The sequence below is a fragment of the Macrobrachium rosenbergii genome, chromosome 57 (assembly GCF_040412425.1).
Source record: "Macrobrachium rosenbergii isolate ZJJX-2024 chromosome 57, ASM4041242v1, whole genome shotgun sequence".
In the NCBI taxonomy this organism is placed as follows: domain Eukaryota; kingdom Metazoa; phylum Arthropoda; class Malacostraca; order Decapoda; family Palaemonidae; genus Macrobrachium; species Macrobrachium rosenbergii.
In genome coordinates this window covers 6,404,051-6,427,863 of record NC_089797.1, presented here as the reverse complement: position 1 = coordinate 6,427,863, position 23,813 = coordinate 6,404,051, and the positions used below count along the sequence as shown (strand labels likewise).

General features: G+C 37.8%; 2 protein-coding genes across 3 annotated transcripts in view; both read right to left on the bottom strand.

The window, feature by feature from the left end:
* LOC136836957 (N-acetylated-alpha-linked acidic dipeptidase 2) overlaps positions 1-9,336 on the bottom strand; it is a 56,740-nt gene extending 47,404 nt beyond the window's left edge. The window contains exons 1-3 of one of the 2 annotated variants that reach the window (XM_067101483.1): positions 9,118-9,336; positions 8,748-8,832; positions 3,197-3,289 (exon numbers count right to left, since the gene is read on the bottom strand). The gene's annotated coding sequence lies outside the window, so the exon portion shown is untranslated. Of the gene's footprint in view, positions 1-3,196; positions 3,290-7,823; positions 7,867-8,747; positions 8,833-9,117 lie in introns of those variants that run through there. The other variant, XM_067101484.1, reaches the window with a different exon arrangement.
* LOC136836987 (N-acetylated-alpha-linked acidic dipeptidase 2-like) lies at positions 266-22,025 on the bottom strand. Its single transcript, XM_067101520.1, has 6 exons — positions 21,889-22,025; positions 9,619-9,709; positions 9,118-9,376; positions 8,748-8,832; positions 3,197-3,289; positions 266-467 (listed from the first exon to the last, which is right to left on the bottom strand). Exons 1-6 carry the CDS (start codon positions 22,023-22,025, stop codon positions 266-268), a joined length of 867 nt encoding a protein of 288 aa, XP_066957621.1.
* Positions 22,026-23,813: the final 1,788 nt, after the last annotated feature.

The following is a 23,813-nucleotide window of genomic DNA, read 5'->3' as shown; positions in this document are numbered from 1 at the left end:
TAGGCTGAGATTAAATTCTCTCCATCTTTACAGTTCATGTATCACTTAAGAATGCTATAAAAATTTATACATGGGTACAAAACCTATTCAGCATTTAAAACAGCATTTTTTCTCTAAAGACCTCAACACAAAAATGTGTTGTTTCAGCCAAGTTTAGCATGCTTGCTAAACAACATCTACCGACTAAGTTTAGCATACTTGCTAAACAATAACTCTGATTCAGTTTAGTGTGCTCGCTAAACAATTTTGAATCTAGGATCACATCTTAGATTAAATTAAAATCCTCCAGAAAACCAGATGCCTTCTGAAGCAGAATGGTTAGATCCGAAATATGTCTGCGAATCTCTTTTTGCCTTTTGATTAGCTCCTCTTCTTGCAAATCACCTATTTTATACAGAAGATCAGAGATGCCAGGAAATCCTGCTGCAGCATAGCTGTCGAACTGGCTTGGTGCAAATATTGCATGTCTGAAAGTACAAAAAGGTATAATAAAAGTTTAAAAGTAAATATTTTACAGAACTATGGGATAACTGCTTACATGTTGAAGTTAAAGTTAAGATTCCAGGGGACACTTTTGTATTCATATATATTACCCATGCCTCAGATGCAGTTACATTCTGCCCAGGCTTATCCCATTTACTCAGTCAGCTTTTGAAAGTTGTTTGTCATAGTCCCAGAGTCAGTGGATTTCTTGCTGACTGCAATAGTGGTAAGTGATTTTTGTCTCTGATTTTACACTGTGAAGTTATAACTCATGCTGCGATACTTGTTCTGGTGTCATTTCACTGTTGAATATGTGTACTTTATAATGAAATGTTAAAAAAAGCACACAATTGAGCCAACAAACTTTGAAAAAATTCTATGCTGGTCTGCACGGAGAAATTTGCCTTAAAAAAGGGAAGAGATATATTATTTCTTTACCACCATGTAAAATGAAAAGCTGCAGTCCTAGTGATATATGTTATACCTTATTGTTATGTAGGTCAACTATCAAAGGGAAAAGGACACCATGATTTTTTTTGTACTCCTGGCTGAAAATTGGTTAGCGCTAATTTTCTCTGATAGTTGTGTTTTAAGCTAATGTTTATTGTACAGTATGATTATTTTGCTTCTAATCTCAAACTGAGTACTGTATACTTAGTTTCTAACATACTGTATGAGTGCATAAGTCACAAAGTATGGAAAATGATAGTACAACTGATAAAAAAAAATGGTAAGCAAAGATGGCATGGATCAGGAATAACAGTATGGAGGCAGACTTGACCTTCTGAGATTCCAAAGATGTAATGCAAACTACATCCTTGGAGATTCTGAAGAAGTCAAATGACATCATCTATAGAATCATCTATAGGAAAGATTAGATATTCTGATACTAAGTAGTATTGGGATGACTGCTGCAGTGTTGGGAGATGGTTTAACAATTATCTCCCACTCAAGTACGGCCCACTAAAAGAGAATTACTGTATCACTAAACCAGTCCAAAACTGAAAACAGCTTTTTGACTCTTTTTCTATATATATATATATATATATATATTTTTTTTTTTTTTTTTTCTGTATACAGTTCAATGGCATACAAGAGCCTCGATGGCCAAGTTGGTTAAGGCAGCAGCCTTGGACTTCTTAGAGCTCTGTGGCACGGGTTCAAATCCGCAGCCGACCGGTCACAGAGGCGGACACTTTCCTATCCGTGTAGACACCCCGGGATTATATATGTAATCAACGGATAGGTTTGCTTAAAAAGCAAATGGGTGTTACAGACTATTACACACACAAACAAAGCCACTCCAACATCTTCTAAAAACATAACAGACACCCCACACGTCTCGACTCTCGACCTCACCGCGTAACAACTCCTCGCTGCTGGGAGATTGAGCGCTGGTGAACTGGTACAATACATGTACACAATGCCGGGTCTAAGTGATGTCAGGCAGGGCAGCCGATTGGGACTACAAAGTCTACCCAAAAGCCAAATCAAAGCCCTTCAAAAGAAGGCATCAAGGCAACCCCATATAAAAATGGGAACAAGCTGGGAAGAAGAAGAGTTAAATGGCATACATAAAAATGTATAACTGGAAAGAAAACTTTTTCATTGTGGGAAAACAATGCAATGCTCCAAGTTTTTCATTAAAATATTTTTAAAATACAGCAATTTCTGTTCTCACCAAACTTCAACACTTCACATTTTTAAAGATGCTATAAAAGTACAATTATCTGGCTTAAAAACTAGCCCAAAATCTATCACGAAAAAGAAATTCACAGCAAGCAATGAAAGAAAATGATCTTTTAACAGTAGTAAAAAAAAAGTAGTAAAAAAAAAAACCAATTTTTTTTTTTATTAAATATGAGCTTTGACAGCTGCACCCTGCCCCCCCCCCCTCCCACCTCTCTCATCTTAAAGGGTTAAGCTCAGGCATCTAGTTATGCCATCCAGGAGTTTTTGTTGCAACACTTGCCATCCATTCTTGGAGAATATAGGCTATTATTGAAATTATTTTTAAAAGCCAACAAAGTCAGAAATGACTTGTAGAACTGGATCTTGGTTAATGCATCAACATACCATTACTGATCACTAGCGGGTGACTCATACTTCCATTTATTATTATTATTATTATTATTATTATTATTATTATTATTATTATTATTATTATTACTATTATTATTATTATTACAGTATTATTATTATTATTATTCACAAGATGAACCTTTTTCATACGCAACAAGCCCACAGGGGCCATTAACTTGAAATTCAAGTTTCCAGAGAATGGTCATTAACTTGAAATTCAAGTTTCCAGAGAATATGTTGTTCATTCAAAAGAAGTACAGTTACTTGGTCTGGAAATTCTTGCAATTAAAATCTGTTGGGACAAGTAAAGCATTCAGATACAGATCGTAGCCTTAAGTAACAAAACCACACCTTAATGGACTTTTGTACCTACCGGCTGCATAATTACCGTTATCTAATGCTACGAAACCACTTTAGATGAGATAAGTTTTTAAACAAATCTCTTAGACTGAATGCTATTAAGAACTGTGTGGAATTGCTGTTAGCTACCAGATGTCTAGAAAATATTCCAGTGCAGGCTATAACATTGGGTCTTTGCTACCAAACAGACCTCATTATTTATCAGAAACCCAGACCCCCCCAAAAGTGTCTGTTGAGGTGCTACTATACACAGGTGCTACTATAAACTTACCTAATTGTTGGCCGTCCTGGTAGGCCTCTTGGCATAATGAACACCTGTTCCAATTTCATCATTTGGTCATTAACTGCACGCAGCATGACTGGACTGAAAATAAATGTTACAGTATATTATTTAATTACAATAGAACCATATAAAGATTATTATTATTACAATTATGTAAATACACTGGTTTTGTATAAGCATTTTTTAAAACAAATATACTGTAAAACATAGGTACATATCATTATTGGTACTAACTGATTAGTCCTGATACTGATACTTACACAGTAATTACATTGCAACGAATGCAAGTATACTGTACTGACAGAAGATTAAGATACAGCCACACACTGAATAATAGGGATATACTGTTCGATGTTAATTCTATATAGTGTACTGTATAGAATTAACATCCTGTATACAGGTACTAAATTCTTGAGTTCAATCTTAATAAATCCACTTTTCCTACATTGCAACAACACACCAGTTCTATTCTTCCATTTTCTGCCCTTTTCATCTACTACGTATATGTATCTAAATGAAGTAAAGTTTTAAAAATAAAGTATCATAATATACATAACCATACCTCACAAGGACAAATCACTCCAGGACAAATTGGACAAATGATCTAGTAACCGAATAAAGCTTCAAAATATACATACCCATACCTCACAAGGACAAATCACTCCAGGACAAGTAAGTGAATAAAGTTTCAAAACATACATACCCATACCTCACAAGGACGAATGAGACAAATGATCAAGTAAGTGAATAAAGTTTCATAATATACATACCCATACCTCACAAGGACGAATGAGACAAATGGTCAAGTAAGTGGTAATGAAATTGTTTCCCCAGTGGTACGAGATCCCCTTTAAGTGAGGGGTCAAAACTCCACACGTCTCACTACTTACTTACAAGGAAGCTTTGATCTTAAACAGATGTGCATGCACCCAATCACAGGAGAGAGTGTCTTAGGTCTGTCCAAAAGAACTGTAAAGCAACTGTAAAACAACTGCCCTACTAGGGCAGAACACTGTATCTACTCAGGTGGGAAGGTAATTCAATGAGAGATCATCTCCCTGCTTGGTATGACTACTGGGTAAGAATGTGCTTTATCAAAATTGTTCATATTAAGGATGCCAGCTGTTCAAAGTACCTACTACTTGGGTAGAAGCTGGTGAATTTGTCAAAGTTCCTGCACTTTACTTTAGGTGATTCGTGTAGTTCCACGGAGTGTTGGTAGACTCAAAGCCTATGAGGTATAATTTGAAAGCCAAGTTGCACACAGCAACCTCATTGAGGGTCTCATGGAAACATCACAAACTTTTAAAATAATTTGTATTTTTCAAAACTATCAGAACCTGCAGCCTTCAACATCCATGGGACAACCTGGACATGTATGCCTTCCCTCCATTCTGCCTGATTTGTCATGTCCTGAACAGAGTGATGAGGTCCCAGAATCTCAGGATGACTCTGATAGCTCCTTTATGGCCTCAAGCAGAATGGTTTCCAGATCTGCTTTCTCTGCTGTCAGAGGTTCCGAGAGAGCCAGTTCCCTCCGTGACGTCACCTCTGGTTTCCTCAACCTCTGTGACGTCACAGCCTGCTGCTACTGTGATGTCGTCTACTGTGCTGTCTGCGGATTTCCTGGTCAAAGCAGTGTTGACAAGACTGGATTTGGTGATTGAGGAGAAATGTATTCATGCTTGTAAGAAGAAGAGACATGAATCTTCTGTGTCTTCTTCTTCTTCTTATTTAGGAAAGCATATTGAAAGATGAATCTTCCTTCAAAGTGTGTGCTTTACAAACTTAAGGCTGTAAAGTCAAGCACTAGGACACTTTCAACCATTCAGCACTTAAGACAGTGAAAAGAGGGAGCTGGAGTGTTTAGACAGCAAGATGAAAAGTTTCAGAAAATAGCTTAGACAGCAAGATAAAATGATTCAGAAAATAAAGATGAAGTACAAGGACCTAAAGGGTGAACTGGGAGAAAACCCCACAGTTGCACTAAGGAGTAACAAGTAGAGAGGTTGGACAGCAAGACTGAAGAAAGTGGGAATGGAAGTAAAATAAAAGAATAAAAGCAGATGCAGTTAGGGGATGTAGGGATGCTGCTAACACCCTTTAGTAATGCCTACAGCGCACATGTTAGATGCACTAATGGCACTTCCCCCTGTGCTGTCTTCCTTCAGAAGTACATGAAAAGGAACACTCAGGCAATGTACATCAAGCACATCCAAACACAGCAGCAGAAGACATCATAGAGGAAGGAGGAAAAAGCCTCATTTGAAAGACATAAGAGACCTGACATCAGCCTAAGTGACAGCCAAACCTGATGATTCACCAGCACAAAGGGTTCCTTCCATTTACAAGATATACAATTTTTACTATTTGAAAAATACTCTTTAGACTCAAAGAAATGATTTAGTATTATAAATAAAGTATATTATTTTAAAATATAAGACCTATAGACAAAAGGAAAATTGTGAAAGAACCTTTCGTCAAAGGTGAAGATCTGTGTTTCAGGACTGAACTGAATTGAATACAGTACAGTAAAAGGAACAAAAGAGTTGCGGCTAGGGGCCGAAAGCACGCTGCGAAGAACCTTAAGTATGCCTACAGTGTACCGCATGAGGTGCACTGATGTGTTTCAGGAGAGGTGTGCTAATAAGCATTGTTGCAACCACTGAAACTGATGTATATTAAATAAGACTAAAAATTCTGTTGCTGCACTATATGATGAACAATGTTTCATGTAACACCTGTACACTTGCATATTTGATTTCTTATACCAGTACTGACAGCTGTAGATACAAAACGCAGTTTTTATGCAAATTTGTTTCTGAAATATTTTTCAAAGAAGTCAATTATAATGAGCAATGTTACTGATTTATGTCGTTAATTTACAACTGAAGGCAATTAATAATTTTTTTCTTCGTTTTAACGTGCTTTTTCCCATTTTTATATGGGGTAAGCACGATGCCTTCTTTTCGAAGGACTTTGATTTGGCGTTGGGGTAGGCCGTAGCCTCGATCGGCATCCCTGCCTGACATCGCTTAGACCCCGGTAACAATGTGTACGTGTATCGTACCAATCCTCAGCTCCCTTTCTCCCACCAGCGAGGAGAACTGGGCGGTTAGGTCGACAGTTCGAGACGTGTGAGGTGTCTGTTATGTTTTTAGATGATGTTGGTGCAATCATTGAATTCCTTGGGTTAGAAAACATAGAGTTAGACACAAAAGATAAGATCCTAACTGCAATAGTTCACAAGTTATGCAGATTTAGCAAATTCATGCCTCCAAAGGTTTGCTGTCTTGAATTTTGGAAAAACCTCCCATGGGATTCATGGGGACTTTTTTGTGGGGTATCAACTAGATCGCTTGAGTCACTGTGCAAATAATCAGCTTTGACACCCAAACTTTGACCTCAAATGTTAATTTTGGTGGACTATTTGTGATTGTCCATTCAGTTCAACTTCGAATTTCCCGAGTACTGGAATAGTTTTGTGGTAGACGCACCCTTCGCATTAGTACTGATATATTGTTCAGTCTGGATAGCTTACAGTATGACTTGGGTTATTGGCAGGGGTACCACGGAAAACTAGTAATTTACAATGAAGGTCGAATCTTTCCCCCAAAATAAAAAGCCTTACGAAATACATGAAATTCCATTTACAAAATTCCACTTCACCTACAAAATTTAATCATACCTATCAACTAACAGTAAATTTTGACTTTAAACCATAATTGCATTCTGAAGTTTAAAATATGTTTTTGACATTCAATTAATTGGCAAATGAGTAGCTTTAGAGATATTGGATCCTCTTCTATACTATAATTATGGGGGGACCATGGTGGGAAAGTGGGGTTTGTTGGCAGGGGGAAAAATCAAATGAGTAAACTACAAGGTTCTGTTTAACCTAACCTAACCTAAAGTGCCAGGTCCTTACCTGGTGGGGGGGGGAGGTTTGATCCCCTTATACCCCACCTACCCTAACCTTGTGCACTGTAAATTAAAATAAATGGGATTGTGACCTAACATAAGCTAACCTAATCTTTGGTGATGGATCCTTACCTGGGGGGGGGGAGGAAAGGCCTACACCTACCCTAACCTAAGGCACTTATTACCTGTTTTCTGTGGATCCCCCACCTGAGAAAACCCTGTTCCCACCAGGGTGGCCAAAACTGACAGTTATAGGGTGGGGGGGGTGAAGGTTAGGTTAAAAAAAAAAAAAAAAAAAAAACGGTTTCCGGCTGCTCTGAAGGTCAGTGTTGTTCCAAAAACAAACATGCAAAGGAAAAACAAATTTCACTTGCAAGGGAAACAAGCGTCATACCTAATGAAAGAGTACCATCCTTTTTCCTATGCCAACAAACGTGCTACAGACCTTAGCCTACTCTCCTTGCTCGTTGGGGCGTTAATGAACATGGGTATGAAATGCCAAAAATAAGAAGGCAATGCAAAACTGAAAACACCAAGTAATGTGCCTCCCTATTTCCCGTGAAAATTACTATATACAAATCATCAATCTGAAACACGTAGTCTGACAATTAAGAGCAAATAAGAAAACTAAAAATTACGATAGCAGCGGTTAACACTGTGCAAGTCATAAAAAACCATAGATTAGGCTACTCACCACAGCAACAACGCAATGCTTTTGCCTTAAAGTAAGACACAACAACAAATAAATCACGAAATATTAAAAGCAAGTCACACACACATATGAAAATTGACTATGAAAACAACGAAACCAGGCCGACATAAGACTGTAAACAGAGTAGAAACGATCCTGGAGTTGGCTAAAGATTCGCGTTGGAACTGTTTGCTTTGACAAGTTTCTCTAAGTGCACCTGGATGCGTTTCCCGCATTTTAAGGCTACTTGATAATTAATGGGTTTGTATTAACAAATAAAAAAACAAATACGAAAAAGGAAGTTTTATTAAAATAATACTGTATAGTGTTGAAACGTGTCCAGTCGTGTGACTTAACAATTTTAACTTATAACCGGCCATCATAAAATTGAACGCTACCTAGTTGTATACACGGGACTGCTTTCAGTAGGAAAAAGGCATCTACAAGTTAGTATTCTTAAACATTGCTAACATTCTTCTTCTCCTTAATCCTAAACATTTTTTTCAAACCAGTTCATTTATTTAGGCTGCTTATAAATTATTACATTTGTAGGAAATATCTTGCCCGTTCAGTGTTAACACTATACCTAACTGACTTGAGAAAATATGCTTATCTGAACTTTTTCTTCTTCTTCTTCTTCGTTTAACGTGCTTTTCCCATTTTTCAAATGGGATAAGCACGATGCCTTCTATTGAAGGACTTTGATTTGGCGTTGGGGTAGGCCGTAGCCTCATTCAGAATTCCTGGATAAAGACTACCATCAAATGTCACGATGCTTCACACCGTCTCCATTCCTTTTAGAGAAATGATGACCTTCTGAATTTCAAGTACTGAGGATAGTACCAATTAAAAATCACCCACTTCCCCCTCAAGATTTTGAAGGAAAACCTGTTAACTGCAATATTGTAAGTTTTACAGGGTACTCACTCTAACGTGTCCTTTACAGAGTCCAACTTTTGAGCAAATATGGCCGTTGCAGTCGTGAAATTGTGAGCAGATTCTTCTAGTAGAGCTGAAATGCATATTATTAGAATGAATATTTATGCACCTGGACCAATGCGAGACAGTGCTCAACTGTAACAAACAATCATTTCTTGCATGTAAATACTGGAATGTATTTATTTAACTTTATAACTAAATTCAAGACTTGAATAATCCTTTGGTAACTAAGCAAATAGTATGACAAAAAAAAAAAAAAACTTCCAAGACAATGGTATAATTCAAGACTTTCTACAACATTGTACATAACAGCAACATGCTCCATTTCAACACTGATTTTACCAAGGAAATCACTTACGGAATTTGTCATAAATTTCTAGCAACGTAGCACCTTTGCCCTTGTCCTTAACTTTATTGAGATTTTCCTCTATTGCTCTCGATAGCTGTTGCAGGCTGTAGGGTATAAGAGCAGAATCCGCGAAGTACTTCAGGAACAGGGCTGCCAACCTACCGCATCCCTGCATTATCCTAAAGCCTGGATCAACAAATGTATCTACCATGTAGAAAGTCTCGTAGCCTGTGTGGTAGAATGGGTAGCTGGATATGTCGTACTTGTTCTATACAGAGAAAAGAAAAGAGGCAAAGACAATGCAAGTAGTAATATATTACCAAAATGAAACACTCACATTTTTTTTTACTTTTGAAATGTTTACTGTATTCTGTTACAAACTGTGAGCCTGGCATAGGTTAAAAATTACACTGAAGACAAATTTATTTAGCAATTTAAATAACACTCTCAAAACAGAACAGAAATGTATATTGATATGAAGAGCTTTTGTCAAATGTTATTCAAACTTACCCTATCTGTTCCAAATGCCACATTCAGGCTGGGTATGCCTCCATAGAAGGCAAAGGGTGCATGGTCACTGCCAGATCCCAGAGTCTTTAACCTATAAAATGGGACTTGAATGAGCAAGAGTAATCTTAAGGTACTGAATTTGTTTGCTTTTCCAAAATCAGCATTACACAAATATAATAAGAATTCCAATCACCATCTTTGATGTGCAGTTCACAAAGAGTTTCACAAGGGCTGAATTACTATAAAAACAATAGCCTACTTATTTTCATTGATCTCAAAGTTATGTTTCCAAGCTGCTAGGTAAATATGGTAGCACTGAGTAAAGAAAAGAAGAGAGAGAGAGAGAGAGATGTTTAGGCCTTTTTCGGGTGTTATCCAAGAAACATGCAATAATAGCCTATCTTGATTATTCAGGTCTTCATTATCTGACACTCGACATTATCCAACAGCACCAGACATATATATAAATTTTTTAACATTTGAAAAACTGCTCTCCAATGGTTGGCAATGCTGCGTGGCCTTAGGAAATATTGGTAACACTGCTTACATTCATAAAGAGACTGAGAATGGGCTTGGGAAGTATGATTATGGCTAAAATTTAACCTTAGATAGAATAAAAACTACTGAGGCTAGAGGGCTGCAATTTGGTATGTTTGATGATTGGAAAGTGGATAATCAACATACCAATTTGCAATCTTCTAGCCTCTGTAGTTTTTAAGATCTGAGGATAGACAGAAAAAGTGCAGATGGACAGACAAAGCCATCTCAATAGTTTTCTTTTACAGAAAACTAAAAAATTGTTTTATTTTTTGTGTACATGATGTATTTTAAACTGTTTTGGTAAAATGATAAATACTGATTGTATAACCTATAAATTGTGTTGCATACGATAAAAAAACAGTGTGTAGCTTACTATATGTGTGTTGCGTATGAGAGAAAAAGAAGGGTTTTGCTTTTTTTAAGGGTATTTATAGTTTATTTTGTTATAAATATGGGAAAATAACATAGGTAAATTCTTTATGTATCAAGTTTTCAGTTTAAAGTATGATGGTTGTTGTTCATAAGCATATTTAGCGTTTATGGTTACACAGTATTGATAAGATAGGAGAGCCTCGAAGGATACTCGGTTGGTAGAACAGCAACCTCAGACTTTTTTGCTTGAGCTTCAATCTTATTCAACCGGTCAGAGAGATGGACACTGCTATCCGTGTAGACACCAGGGATAATGTAATCAACGGATTACTGTGGTTTTAATGGCAAATGGGTGTTACAGACTAATACACACATAAACAAAGCCACTCCAACACCTTCTGAAACATAACAGACACCTCACACGTCTCGAACTGTCAACCTATGCAAAGTAACCTGCTGGGAGAAACCACATATTTGGTAACAACTAACATTCGCTACCGGGGTCTAAGCGATGTCAGGTGAGGTCCTGTTCCTTGAGATAGCTAAGCCTCCCACCGCCTCCAAGTCCTTCAAAAGAAGGCATCGCCTTCCCCATATAATAATGGGAAAACCTAAATGCACGTTAAAAACGAAAAAAGGTCAAGGCTATTGCTAAGATAGGGAGAGGAAGGGTACAGAGTTGCCTTCAAACACCAGTAGATTTTTTTTGCTTGCTCTTCTTATTCAACAGGTCCTTGGCTCTATTGATCCAGATAATCGAGAGATTTGTGTGTCTTTAATGGCCTTATTTTATACTGTTGTGTGACTGCATAGGCTAAGAATATTTACCATGTATCATTCACACTTTACAAGTCTTCGTGCAAATGACCGATGATTAACCACAAAATTTTTACAATTAGTGCTTCAGCGAGTACTTACTCAGGTGAGGTCCTGTTCCACATGATAGTAGGCTTCCCACTCGTCATAGACTGTTTTGCCTTCCCGCACGCCAGGAACCTGTACAATGAGGTCAAGACTAGGCAAGATGGTCTTTTCAGAAGGAGGAGTAACCTTTAGCAACTGTATTCCTAGGGGACATAGGGGATCTTTCCTAGATAGTGACCCCCAACAAGGCTCAGGGTTGTTATCTAGGACTGATATATCATGGAGGTCATTATCTAAGATTGGAATACTTGAAGGTCACTATCTAGGAAAGATCCCCACGCATCTTTCCTAGATAGCAACCCTCAACAAAAATTGGGGGTTGTTATCTAGGACTGATATATCTTGGAGGTCATTATCTAAGACTGGACTACGGATCTTTCCTAGATAGTGATCCCAACAAGACTTAGGGGTCACTATCTAGGGCTGATATTTCTTAGGGGTCATTGTCTAAGATTGGACTACTATCTAGGAAAGATCTGACACGGAAAATACAGTGGAATGGAGGAAGGAAGAAATTGTATATAATGAGGAACAACAATGTGATGGGCTATACAAATCTTGTCTAACCTAACCTAATTAATCATGAAGAAATGAGAAATTATATATAATGAAGAACAACCATGTAACTTGGGTGCCCTAATAATAAAATCTAGCCTAACCTAACCTCGTCATGACTCACTTTGTTTATATTGTTTACCATGATTCCATTTAATGGTATGTGTCTCATGGAAATCATACTATCCATTGAGTTTATTATTTGTCTAATGTTTTTTAATTTACTTGTCAATTTAAACAGTAGTAATTGCAGAAACTGAAATCATCATTCTTAGAAATGTCTTGAGAAAAATTGTATTCTGTTGTATCATGTTTGGAAACCAAAATATGGTTTGTTTTAATTCAGCAAATGTACATTGTCTTGTTCTGAATATTGTAAGTTTTATGTATCTATCAAAATACTTCATAACTTATAGCTATTACAATATAGGTATGTGGATTGCTTTATATCAAAGTACTGCAGTAATTTCTAAAACATGAGGTAGTACAAGAGTGCATCCACAATAAAGAAAATCATGTTAAAAACACACGTCAGAAACTTATCGCATACACATCACACGAAGAACTGGATACTAGGCTACTACCACTAGGTTGTTGTCTAGTCTTCATTCTGTTTGCAATGTGTGCAGCGAGGTGCTGGCGAGTGTTCCGTACATCTTTTACTGTAGTGTAGACGCACCTATGAGTATTTTTGCTATAAAAAGCTTAAACGACAAAGACGAGGTACTCACCATTTTGGTGAGCTTCACTAGTGAGTCCCAGATAAGAGGACTCGACGAAGGGGCAAGAATGGGACCTGAAACACAGGTATCAGTGTTCAGGTACAAGACTGCTCGCTCCTGAAGCTTCTCCAGGTGTTCCTGCAAACATTTTTACAGAAGAGAATGAAGATAGATGGGAAAAATGGTTATTTCAGTGACATCGACTAGATTTGGACGTATACTCTGTGTACATCTCAAATATACACTTAAATACCTGTTTAATTCTGTATTTTCATGCTGAATATTTCTTACAATCTGACAGGTAAGTGAATGTAATGGAATAGGTCATTATAAATTAGAAATCATACAAACGCTTAAAAACAAGACCCTTTTCTTGAGTGAAATTCTTTATGTGTTGGTAAAAATACACTTAAAATCCTTAAACTTTCCGAGTACTTCTGTCCTCACCGTCGGAGGGAATTAAAATAAATAAAAATTTCTACTCAGATTATTTGTATCAGGTGCTTGCCTGATCTCTTAGTTACTTGACTATAGCAGGATCAACTCTTCAAACTGAACGCTTCAAAGCTGTGTTGCTTGGGTCCACTGTTTCATCAGGTCTGTTGCAAACAACCAACAACCTTTCGCGTGCATTTGGAAGTCTTTAAGTGCTACCGCTCAAGAATGAATACAAAAAGGCTTGTACGTTACCAGTGACCTTTTTACTGTAGATAAAGAATATGAGTTGGATTTTAAATGTTTAGCAGGAACCAAAATGATGCACCACTTCAGTACTGTAATGGAAAGCTGAGCCCAAACACAACCAAGGGGGAATTGGTCATGAATAAGCTACAGAAACTGAATGTAGATCGGGATGAATGTCTTACTGAAGCACTTATAAAGGATCAATGAACTGGAGCTGATTTCCATAATCTGGCACTCAGAAAGTTTCCTGCAAGCATCTGTCCTACAGAAGGTGTCAGAATACTGAATGTTGCTTGCACTTGTGAGCGATGGTCGTGGTACTTACTAGCGAATGAGCAGGACCTGTTAAGTTCCCATGAAAGAGAAATCAGTTCAACATCTGGAACTAATTTTTTGTTAGGATGTGATCTGGCACCGTATTTAAGTATAGGATTAAGATATGTTTTATATCATGTCTGGCAGTCATCAAAACAGCGTCAACCAGAAACTGTGCGGGCGAAATTTTCTAACGATAACGGTGGTCTTCTGGTGATTTGTCCCAAGGTGTGAAACCCTAATTTTGGCCAGGGAAGACCGCTCCAAATTTTTACATGAAAGGGATGAGAGTCCTCTGTTGGGAAAGAGAAACGGAAATCATCTCACCTCAACCCACTCGGTGGAGCCTACAAGACCGTGTTCCTCCCCACCCCAGCTACAGAAAACTAAGGTCCTTCTTGGTCTCCAACCTGTAGGGAAGTATGTCCATCCGGCTTAGGTTAGTTAATTTAAGATATGATTATGTATGTGCACAATTTTTCTGAATATATATGGAAAGTATGTATATATATATATATATATATATATATATATATATATATATATATATATATATATATATATATATATATATATATATATATATATACATATATACTTTGAAAAAGAGTAATTGTTCTACTGTCTAAAAGTAAAGGCAAATGAGACAACTGCAAGACTGATAAAGGCATGATGTTACTCAGTATAATAGGTAAAATGCACGATAGGATTTTGGTTGACAAAGAAATACAGATGAAAGAAGGACTGATAGGGGAAGAACAGTGTGGGTTCAGACAAGGCAGAGGTTGTGCGAATGAGGTATTGGAAAGAAGGCCCTTAATAATCAGGAAACAAGAGTTTCTGCAAGATATGGGTGAATTACTGTCTTGTCTTCTCATCAACAAACAAAACAGCTAGCACAAACCTTTCTTCAGGAGTTGTCCGAAGACCCTGGCTGTCTCCATGACCTGGGCAGTGCCAGAAGAAGGGTCTACAGAGCCATACCCCCAGGCGTCCCTATGGTTTCCGATCAGAACGTATCGATCTGGAAAGAGAATAATTACACCAGAGAAATTGATTGTGACCTAAGGTCAACATTGGGTTCTCGTTCCTGCAGTTGAAGGATCCTGAACTGTTGCAGGTAAATGGCTCCCCCTTTTTATTTTTATTCCATGAGAATGCAGATATGATGAAGAGCTGTGAGTTATGGCAAATTGACAGTTATTAGGTGCAATTTCATCCCATGGGACAAAAAGGGTGTTAAAATAGAATATGTAGGCATCTTGTATTCGGAAATATTTTGTATTTGATGTCTTGCCGACATAACTGTGAAGATACGATGTACAAAAGTTAGAAATCAATTCTCTCTGTAAATGAAAAAAATTTCAACCAGTTTTTTTTTCAATAAACAATAGATTTTGCAGTTTTATGAAATTATGGCACAAACACATTTTCTAGCATCGTTGAGCCTCTTGCTGTGTTCAAGCCATCACTATCTGTGGTAAAATCAAAGTCATACAACAGTTATCGTCCCACTAAATTGATTACTTTCCGCAAATTTTGGCAGCAATAAGCTAAATGACACCATAAAAGTGTCACTGTCCTTGTGACGCTACCCTGGCAATTACACGCTACATCAGTTCTGCCACCAAAATGCAAAGCTGAGAAGGAAGACAATGAAAATGTGCCACTGTGACTTCACAGAAGACTCAACATCTTGCTTACCGGGTTCTACACTTCCTTTGATGGTTCCAATAACGTTGTAAGAGTTTACACTGCGCAGGAAGTTGTGCGACTGCAGACGCAAGGTGTAATCTTTGTATTCTCCCAGCATCTCTGGCCCGAGGTTGTATTTGATGCCTTTCATTCCACCTACCCAGTCTGCTGGCGGTGCTCTCCCGCCCATTTTTCTGGAATGGGAAAAAATTACTTCAGAATGAATATTTCCTGTGCATTTAAGTGACCACAGAGCCAATATTTTGAGAATTAATGATATATGAAAAGAGAGTTAATGAGATATGAAAATGTAGTTACGAGTGATGAAAGAGTTAACGGGAAGAGAAAAAGTTTACAGTGAGTTAACAGGATTTGATAAAGGGCAGTCAAATGATGCCAGAGGTAACTGGATTAAAAAAAAAAGTGGTGATGTGTGATTAAAAAGTTAATAGTTAAATTCTCAGTTCACCTACAAAAATTGTCATTAATATATTTTTTATATGTTTTCTACAAAGAAACCCAAATCAGGAAAATGAAAATCTATCGATAAAAATCTAGAAAAATGCAAAATCTCAGAGGCAAGAGTAAAGCAAAAAAAAAAAAAAAAAAAAAATTGATTCAACTGAATAAAGAGATACTGCACTACTCACTCCATTATCACTCTAGCATCGTCGTAGCCAATAGGCTGGCAGGGAATCTTTGGCAGTGGCACCTCACTTTCGTCCAGCCTGTATGCGTGCTCTTATGGTGCAGAAAGTAAAATTTATAAGTAAAAATGCCCTTGAATACAGTATCAAGAGAGGATACACAAAGTCTGTGATTAAATACAAAATACAAAGAATCATGATGTAATCTCAGCACTTGTGAGATCTAGACAACAAGAAATGCATTAAATTCAAAAGACTAGATACAAAAAAGTGAAGAGAGTAGTTTTTTTTTTTAGAATCCTTGAGACTTCAGTGCACTAAGCTAAGAATGAAGGGAATATTATTCATAAGGTAATTATCTAAATAATTAAAATATTAATGTCACACTAAGAATGAAGAGACCATTATTCAGCAGAAAGATATCTAAACAGCTAACATTAGCATATAATACTAAGAATGAAGGGAATGTTATTCAAAAGGCAACAATCTAAATACAGTAATCTCTCGATTATCCAGAATCACCTTATCCGGACCTCAACATTATCCGGACACAACTGGACCCCAGGGACCAAAATACATACAGATGCATTTGACATCCCCTAGAACGTGCACGTGCCCCTTCCCTTTGGTTTATGGCCGCGGGACAAATTATAAATAGCTCAACATGCTGCCAACATCTACAAATTTGCATTTTAAATATTTTTAATTATAGATGGAATATCAAAAGTGATAAATTATTCTCATGTGCATAATCATAATTAGAGTCAATGAAACTTGTACAGTAATGAAATACTGTACAGTAAATCAAGCAAAGCCCCCCACAAAAAAATAGAGAACATGTGAAGGAGACGTCCAGTCGACTTCGATCTGGTTTCATCAGCAAGTGGTGGCTGGCAAGTGCATAGGTGGTGCCGAGTTGAAGGCTGCAGTTATGAAGTTTGCAGGCCTGCATGGGGTTGTGGACTTTAAGGCGTCCGAAGGTTGGCTGTTTTGATTTAAGATTTGACATCGGCTTTCTAATAAGAAGACTGAAGGCTCCTGGCAAAGCTCTGGATGCTTCTTAGGAGGAAACAGGAATTTCTTCTGATGGAAATTCCCTTTGTTGATGGCGATGTGGAAGGTTCATCCAGTGAGGAATCTAATGTCTGTTTGCTGGCTCTCAGTGGTCAGGACCCTCTAGACATCAAGGAGGTACTGGACCTTGAAAATACAGTGGTGTTGGAGGAGGGGAGGAGGAGGAGGACTTGCAAACCTCCTCGCAAGTTATTAAGAGTCTGGCCAACGTATGCGGTTTCTGGAACAAGTGAGGTAGAACAAGTTATTATTATAGTATCATAGTATTTATAGTATTATCCATTACTGTAACCTACCATGCTGCCTGTTGCATATGAGAGAAAAATAAGGGGTTTGCTTTTTTTTAAGTGTATTTATATTCTATTTTGTCACAAATATGAGGCATAAGGTAGAAAATTGCCTTTTGCATCAAGTTTTCAGTTTAACGTGTGATGGTTATTGTTCATAAGCTTATGTGTTTATGGTTATGCGGTATTGACAAGGAAGGGGGAGGAAGGATACAGAGTTACTATCTCACACTCGTTGAGTTTTTACTTGTGCTTATCTGGATTTTGCCCTTATCCGATAGGTTCTATTAATCTGGATAATCGAGAGATTACTTTTAGTCAGAATATGAATACCACACTACGAATGAAGGCCGCGTCATTCAAAAGGTAAACATCTCAAAGGTTAAAATGTGCATATCACAATAAGCACGATCGGAACATTATTAAAAAAAAGCAACTCTCTGACGAGTTAATATATGCATATTACAACAAGAGCGACAGCCACATCATTCAAAAGGCAACTACCTCATGGATATGAAAACTTAAATTTCTACATACTCGTGGAGGGCCATCCAGGGGTGAGCGGATCCCCCTTCACGATGTAGGCCCCACCTCTCTGCATTCCCGAGCCCGGAAGCCAGAAGGAATTCGGATACACGTCCTCGGGGTCCGTTCCGTTGAGGGCCACGTCCCTCGGGTCTGAGAAGAGGATGACGCCGGTGGCATTCCGCTGTTCCGCGTGCAGCAGCTGTTCCAAGAAGGCACGAAGAATGCTGTTTATTTACGATACTTTACGATTAAATTTTTCACAATGACATTTTTCTCTCTTGCTGATTACATTCAAGTATTTCCTCCAAAAGAATGAAATTCGGGTAACTGGCTCAAAAGTTGGAGTGCAATATCCTCTCTGAGTTCCTCATTAGACTGGTTGGTATCGTTCTCGGCTAGCACTCTGCTGGGCCCGCGTTCGACTCTCCGACCGGCCAATGAAGAATTGGAGAAATTCATTTCTCGTTATAATGTGGTTCGGATTCCACAATAAGCTGTAGGCCCCGTTGCTAGGTAACAAATTGGTTCTTAGCCACGTAAAATAAATCTAAGAATCCTTCGGGCCAGCCCTCTCTAGGAGAACTGTTAATCAGCTCAGTGGTCTGGTTAAACTAAGGTATACTTAACTTATCCTCTCTGACAAAGGATCAGTATTTGCTGCCGAAATATACCCGTAAAGTAGGTAGTGGGTTACAGTAAAACCTGAAGAGCCAACAGTGAGAGAGAGAGAGAGAGAGAGAGAGAGAGAGAGAGAGAGAGAGCAATGTGCTGTCAACTAATCGTTCAAACGCGTTATAAATCATTACACTGACAAAGTGCCCAGTTTTCATAACGTGACATACGCAGCAGACATACGCACAAACGAACAAAGAAGCCTGTGCGCAGGCGCTGACCTCGATTTACCTTGTTTCCTCTGAAGATCTTCCCATAGCGCGCCATGACCACGTGACCTGCGACGTCAATCCCAAGTTCCTCCAGTTTCTCGAAGTCTTCCACTCGACCGTAGTTCACGTAAATGACGCCGACCCCAGGCTGCGTCGTGACGTCACCTCGAAATGAATAAATACATTACTCAAGGTTCTTTGCAGCGTCCCTTCGGCCCCAAGCTGCAACCCATACCAGGCTTTTTACCATACCTCCGTTCATATTCACTTTGTTCCATTTAACACCTTTGTACCCTCAATTTCCGTTTTAGCGCTGAATGGCCTGGCAGCTCCCAGTGCTTGGCTTTTGGGCTACGTTTTCCATTCCATTCCACTCTTGTACCATATTTCGGGTGTCATGATTCTGTTAGTCCAAGTGTTCCAAGTGTTCCTCACACCCCTGGACTGTGGAACAGTCTCCCTGAGGATGTCAGTTGCGCTACTCCCCTAATGCTATTCTCCTTTCATTTCAATACATTTTTATCTATTTATTACTTTTTTCTTATTCCTGTATTTCAGTTAACCTTCTCTTACTTCTTCCTGATGAACACCATATTCTTTGGAAAAGTTCTTCCTAATGAACACCATATTCTTTGGAAAAGTTCTTCCTAATGAACACCATATTCTTTGGAAAAGTTCTTCCTAATGAACACCATATTCTTTGGCTGAACACCATATTCTTTGGAAAAGTCCTTCCTAATGAACACCATATTCTTTGGAAAATTTCTTCCTAATTATTCTTTGGAAAAGTCCTTCCTAATGAACACCACATTCTTTGGAAAAGTTCTTCCTAATGAACACCATATTCTTTGGAAAAGTCGTTCCTAATGAACACCATATTCTTTGGAAAAGTCGTTCCTAATCACCATATTCTTTGGAAAAGTCCTTCCTAATGAACACCATATTCTTTGGAAAAGTCGTTCCTAATGAACACCATATTCTTTGGAAAAGTCCTTCCTAATGACACCATATTCTTTGGAAAAGTTCTTCCTAATGAACACCATATTCTTTGGAAAATTTCTTCCTAATGAACACCATATTCTTTGGAAAAGTCCTTCCTAATGAACACCATATTCTTTGGAAAAGTCCTTCCTAATGAACACCATATTCTTTGGAAAAGTTCTTCCTAATGAACACCATATTCTTTGGAAAAGTTCTTCCTAATGAACACCATATTCTTTGGAAAAGTTCTTCCTAATTTATTCTTTGGAAAAGTCCTTCCTAATGAACACCATATTCTTTGGAAAAGTCCTTCCTAATGAACACCATATTCTTTGGAAAAGTTCTTCCTAATAACACCATATTCTTTGGAAAAGTCCTTCCTAATGAACACCATATTCTTTGGAAAAGTCCTTCCTAATGAACACCATATTCTTTGGAAAAGTCCTTCCTAATGAACACCATATTCTTTGGAAAAGTCGTTCCTAATGAACACCATATTCTTTGGAAAAGTTCTTCCTAATGAACACCATATTCTTTGGAAAATTTCTTCCTAATGAACACCATATTCTTTGGAAAAGTTCTTCCTAATGAACACCATATTCTTTGGAAAAGTTCTTCCTAATGAACACCATATTCTTTGGAAAAGTCCTTCCTAATGAACCCATATTCTTTGGAAAAGTCCTTCCTAATGAACACCATATTCTTTGGAAAAGTTCTTCCTAATGAACACCATATTCTTTGGAAAAGTTCTTCCTAATGAACACCATATTCTTTGGAAAAGTTCTTCCTAATGAACACCATATTCTTTGGAAAAGTTCTTCCTAATGAACACCATATTCTTTGGAAAAGTCCTTCCTAATGAACACCATATTCTTTGGAAAATTTCTTCCTAATGAACACCATATTCTTTGGAAAAGTTCTTCCTATTGAACACCATATTCTTTGGAAAAGTTCTTCCTAATGAACACCATATTCTTTGGAAAAGTTCTTCCTATTGAACACCATATTCTTTGGAAAAGTTCTTCCTAATGAACACCATATTCTTTGGAAAAGTCGTTCCTAATGAACACCATATTCTTTGGAAAAGTTCTTCCTAATGAACACCATATTCTTTGGAAAAGTTCTTCCTAATGAACACCATATTCTTTGGAAAAGTTCTTCCTAATGAACACCATATTCTTTGGAAAAGTTCTTCCTAATGAACACCATATTCTTTGGAAAAGTTCTTCCTAATGAACACCATATTCTTTGGAAAAGTAAAGTATATCTTAGTTTAACCAGACCACTGAGCTGATCAACAGCTCTCCTAGAGAGGGCTGGCCCTAAGGATCAGATTTATTTTACGTGGCTAAGAACCAGTTGGTTACCTAGCAACGGGACCTATAGCTTATTGTGGACTCAGAACCACATTATAGCGAGAAACTAATTTCTATCACCAGAAATAAATTCCTCTTATTCTTCAGTGGCCGGTCGGAGATTCGAAATCGCGGCCAGCAGAGTGCTAGCTGAGAACGGAACCCACGCGCCTAACGAAGAACTTTATTTGGAAGCTTGAATTTCAAGTCAATGGCAGTTCCTTATTGGACGGGTTGGTATCGTTCTCGGCTAGCACTCTGCTGGGCCCGCGTTCGAATCTCCAACCGGCCAATGAAAAATTAGGGAAATTTATTTCTGGTGATAGAAATTCATTTCTTGTTATAATGTTGTTCGGATTCCACAATAAGCTGTAGGTCCCGTTGCTAGGTAACCAACTGGTTCTTAGCCACGTAAAATAAATCTAATCCTTCGGGCCAGCCCTAGGAGAGCTGTTAATCAGCTCAGTGGTCTGGTTAAACTAAGGTATCCTTTTTTTCAAGTCAATGGCCCCTGTGGTGGGCTTGTTCCATATGAATAGGGTTCATCTTCTGAGTAATAATAATAATAATAATAATAATAATAATAATAATAATAATAATAATAATAATAGAAAAATAACAATAATAATATAACAACAACAACAACAACAACAATAATAATAATAATAATAATAATAATAATAATAATAATAATAATAATAATATACCTGTGTAATCTATACAGAGGCTCACCTGCCGCGCCGTAGGCGTTGAAGGCATGGACGAATTCCGGGTCCTCGTCGTCCTCATGCAACGGCTCTTCTTTGAATTTGCTCGTGAACACGACCTCCTGGGAGCCGTCCATGATTGTGATCTACAGAAAACAATAATAATAATAATAATAATAATAATAATAATAATAATAGTTCACCATTCTTTTGGATGATATTTTTACGAAGTTGCTTGTGAGTATGTCTTGTACGGCATTGCAGAAGAATAATGCACTGGGATGGTGAAGAAATCCACAGTGATGTCAGTGTAAGTATATATTGGAACGGGAATTGGAATATAAAATTTAGGCCAATGTGCTGGGACCTACGAGGCCATTCAGAGCTGAAAATAATGTTGAAACACTTGTTAGGAGAGGTTGAGGTAAGTAAGATGGAAGAAAGAGAATATGAACGGAGGTATTATTATTATTATTATTATTATTACTCAGAAGATGAACCCTATTCATATTGAACAAGCCCACCACAGGGGCCGCTGACTTGAAATTCAAGCTTCCAAAGAATATTTAGGTGTTCATTTTAGGAAGAAGTAAGAGGAAGTAAAAGGAAATAGATAAAGAAGAGATCCCACTATTGAAAAAGAAAAAAAAATTAATAAATACATAAATATGTTATAGCACAAAGCTATCATACACCTCATTTATGCATTTAAAAAAAAACATTGATCTATAAAATGCATTTCTCATAAAAATCTATTCCATCCCTTTCATACTTGCGACACACAACAAACAATCAATCATGAGGATGGACAATTCCCCCAAGGACTTCAGCATATCCTTGATACCGGGATATCCTAATCCTTATGACCTTCCAGTACGCAGCTATGAACATATAGTTTTCAGTGGAATGTGAATTGATACCAATTAAGTTCGAGGAAAGCGACTCCTGTACCGTCAAAGGAAGGGGAGTAATGCTAACTGATTCTTATCATCCCATCTATCTAGTGCAATGGTTCTCACCCAGGGGGAATTTCAGAGTTTCACTGGGGTTGGGGGGAGGGATCGTAACCACAGACTGGCAGGCTCAGACTGGCTCTAGGACCACACACAACGCAGTGCGCATCGGTCCGCGCTACTGAGAGGTCACGCTGCGCTTTCTCTCAGCTAGCTCGTGTGACTGTGTTAGTATTTTGTTGCTTACTATTTGGAATGCACCTTTTGAGGCAGACAATTTTGGAAAGGGGGAGGGGGTGGGCTGAATGACATTCTAACATATGATGAAAGGGTACATGGTCCAAAAAAGTTGAGAACCACTGATCTAGTCCCCTGTGATTAAAAGAGGGAAGAAATATTAAGGTATCACGCCACAAATGACATGAATGAATTTAACGTGTAATTTTTGTTACGAATACCCCATTCAGGGAAATCTCGCTAAGGATATGCATAGCATGTATTTGAAGCAGAAGTTAAATAAGTGTTCTATTCATTGTTGCCATTTGTCCTGGGAAGACGTTTAAATACTTCTATACTGTACTGAACACTTCCTTCTCCTCATCAATTTCTAGATTTTTTTTTTCTTACAAAAATAAAGGAGAATTTTCTTTCATCTGAGAGGGTGTGTCACGATAAGAAGGGCCATTGTCTGGGCTTCCATTTCCTGTTTAGACTGAAATGCTATAAGATCAGTGTACATTTCTCAGCTTTGTGTTATCTGTAAAAGAAAGATGGCAAATGCAGGCAAAATAGTGATCACTCCTCTGCACAGATTTTGACCTAAAATACTTGGCTATAAATATTACATTCAAAATATTGTTGCTACATTCTTTCACTTCTTTTCCTTTTGAGAAAAAAATGGAAGAACATAACCAAGGTGAAGATTTTTAGTAGAAGGAATGAGAGGGGTTGTAGCTATGGGCTGAAGGTAAG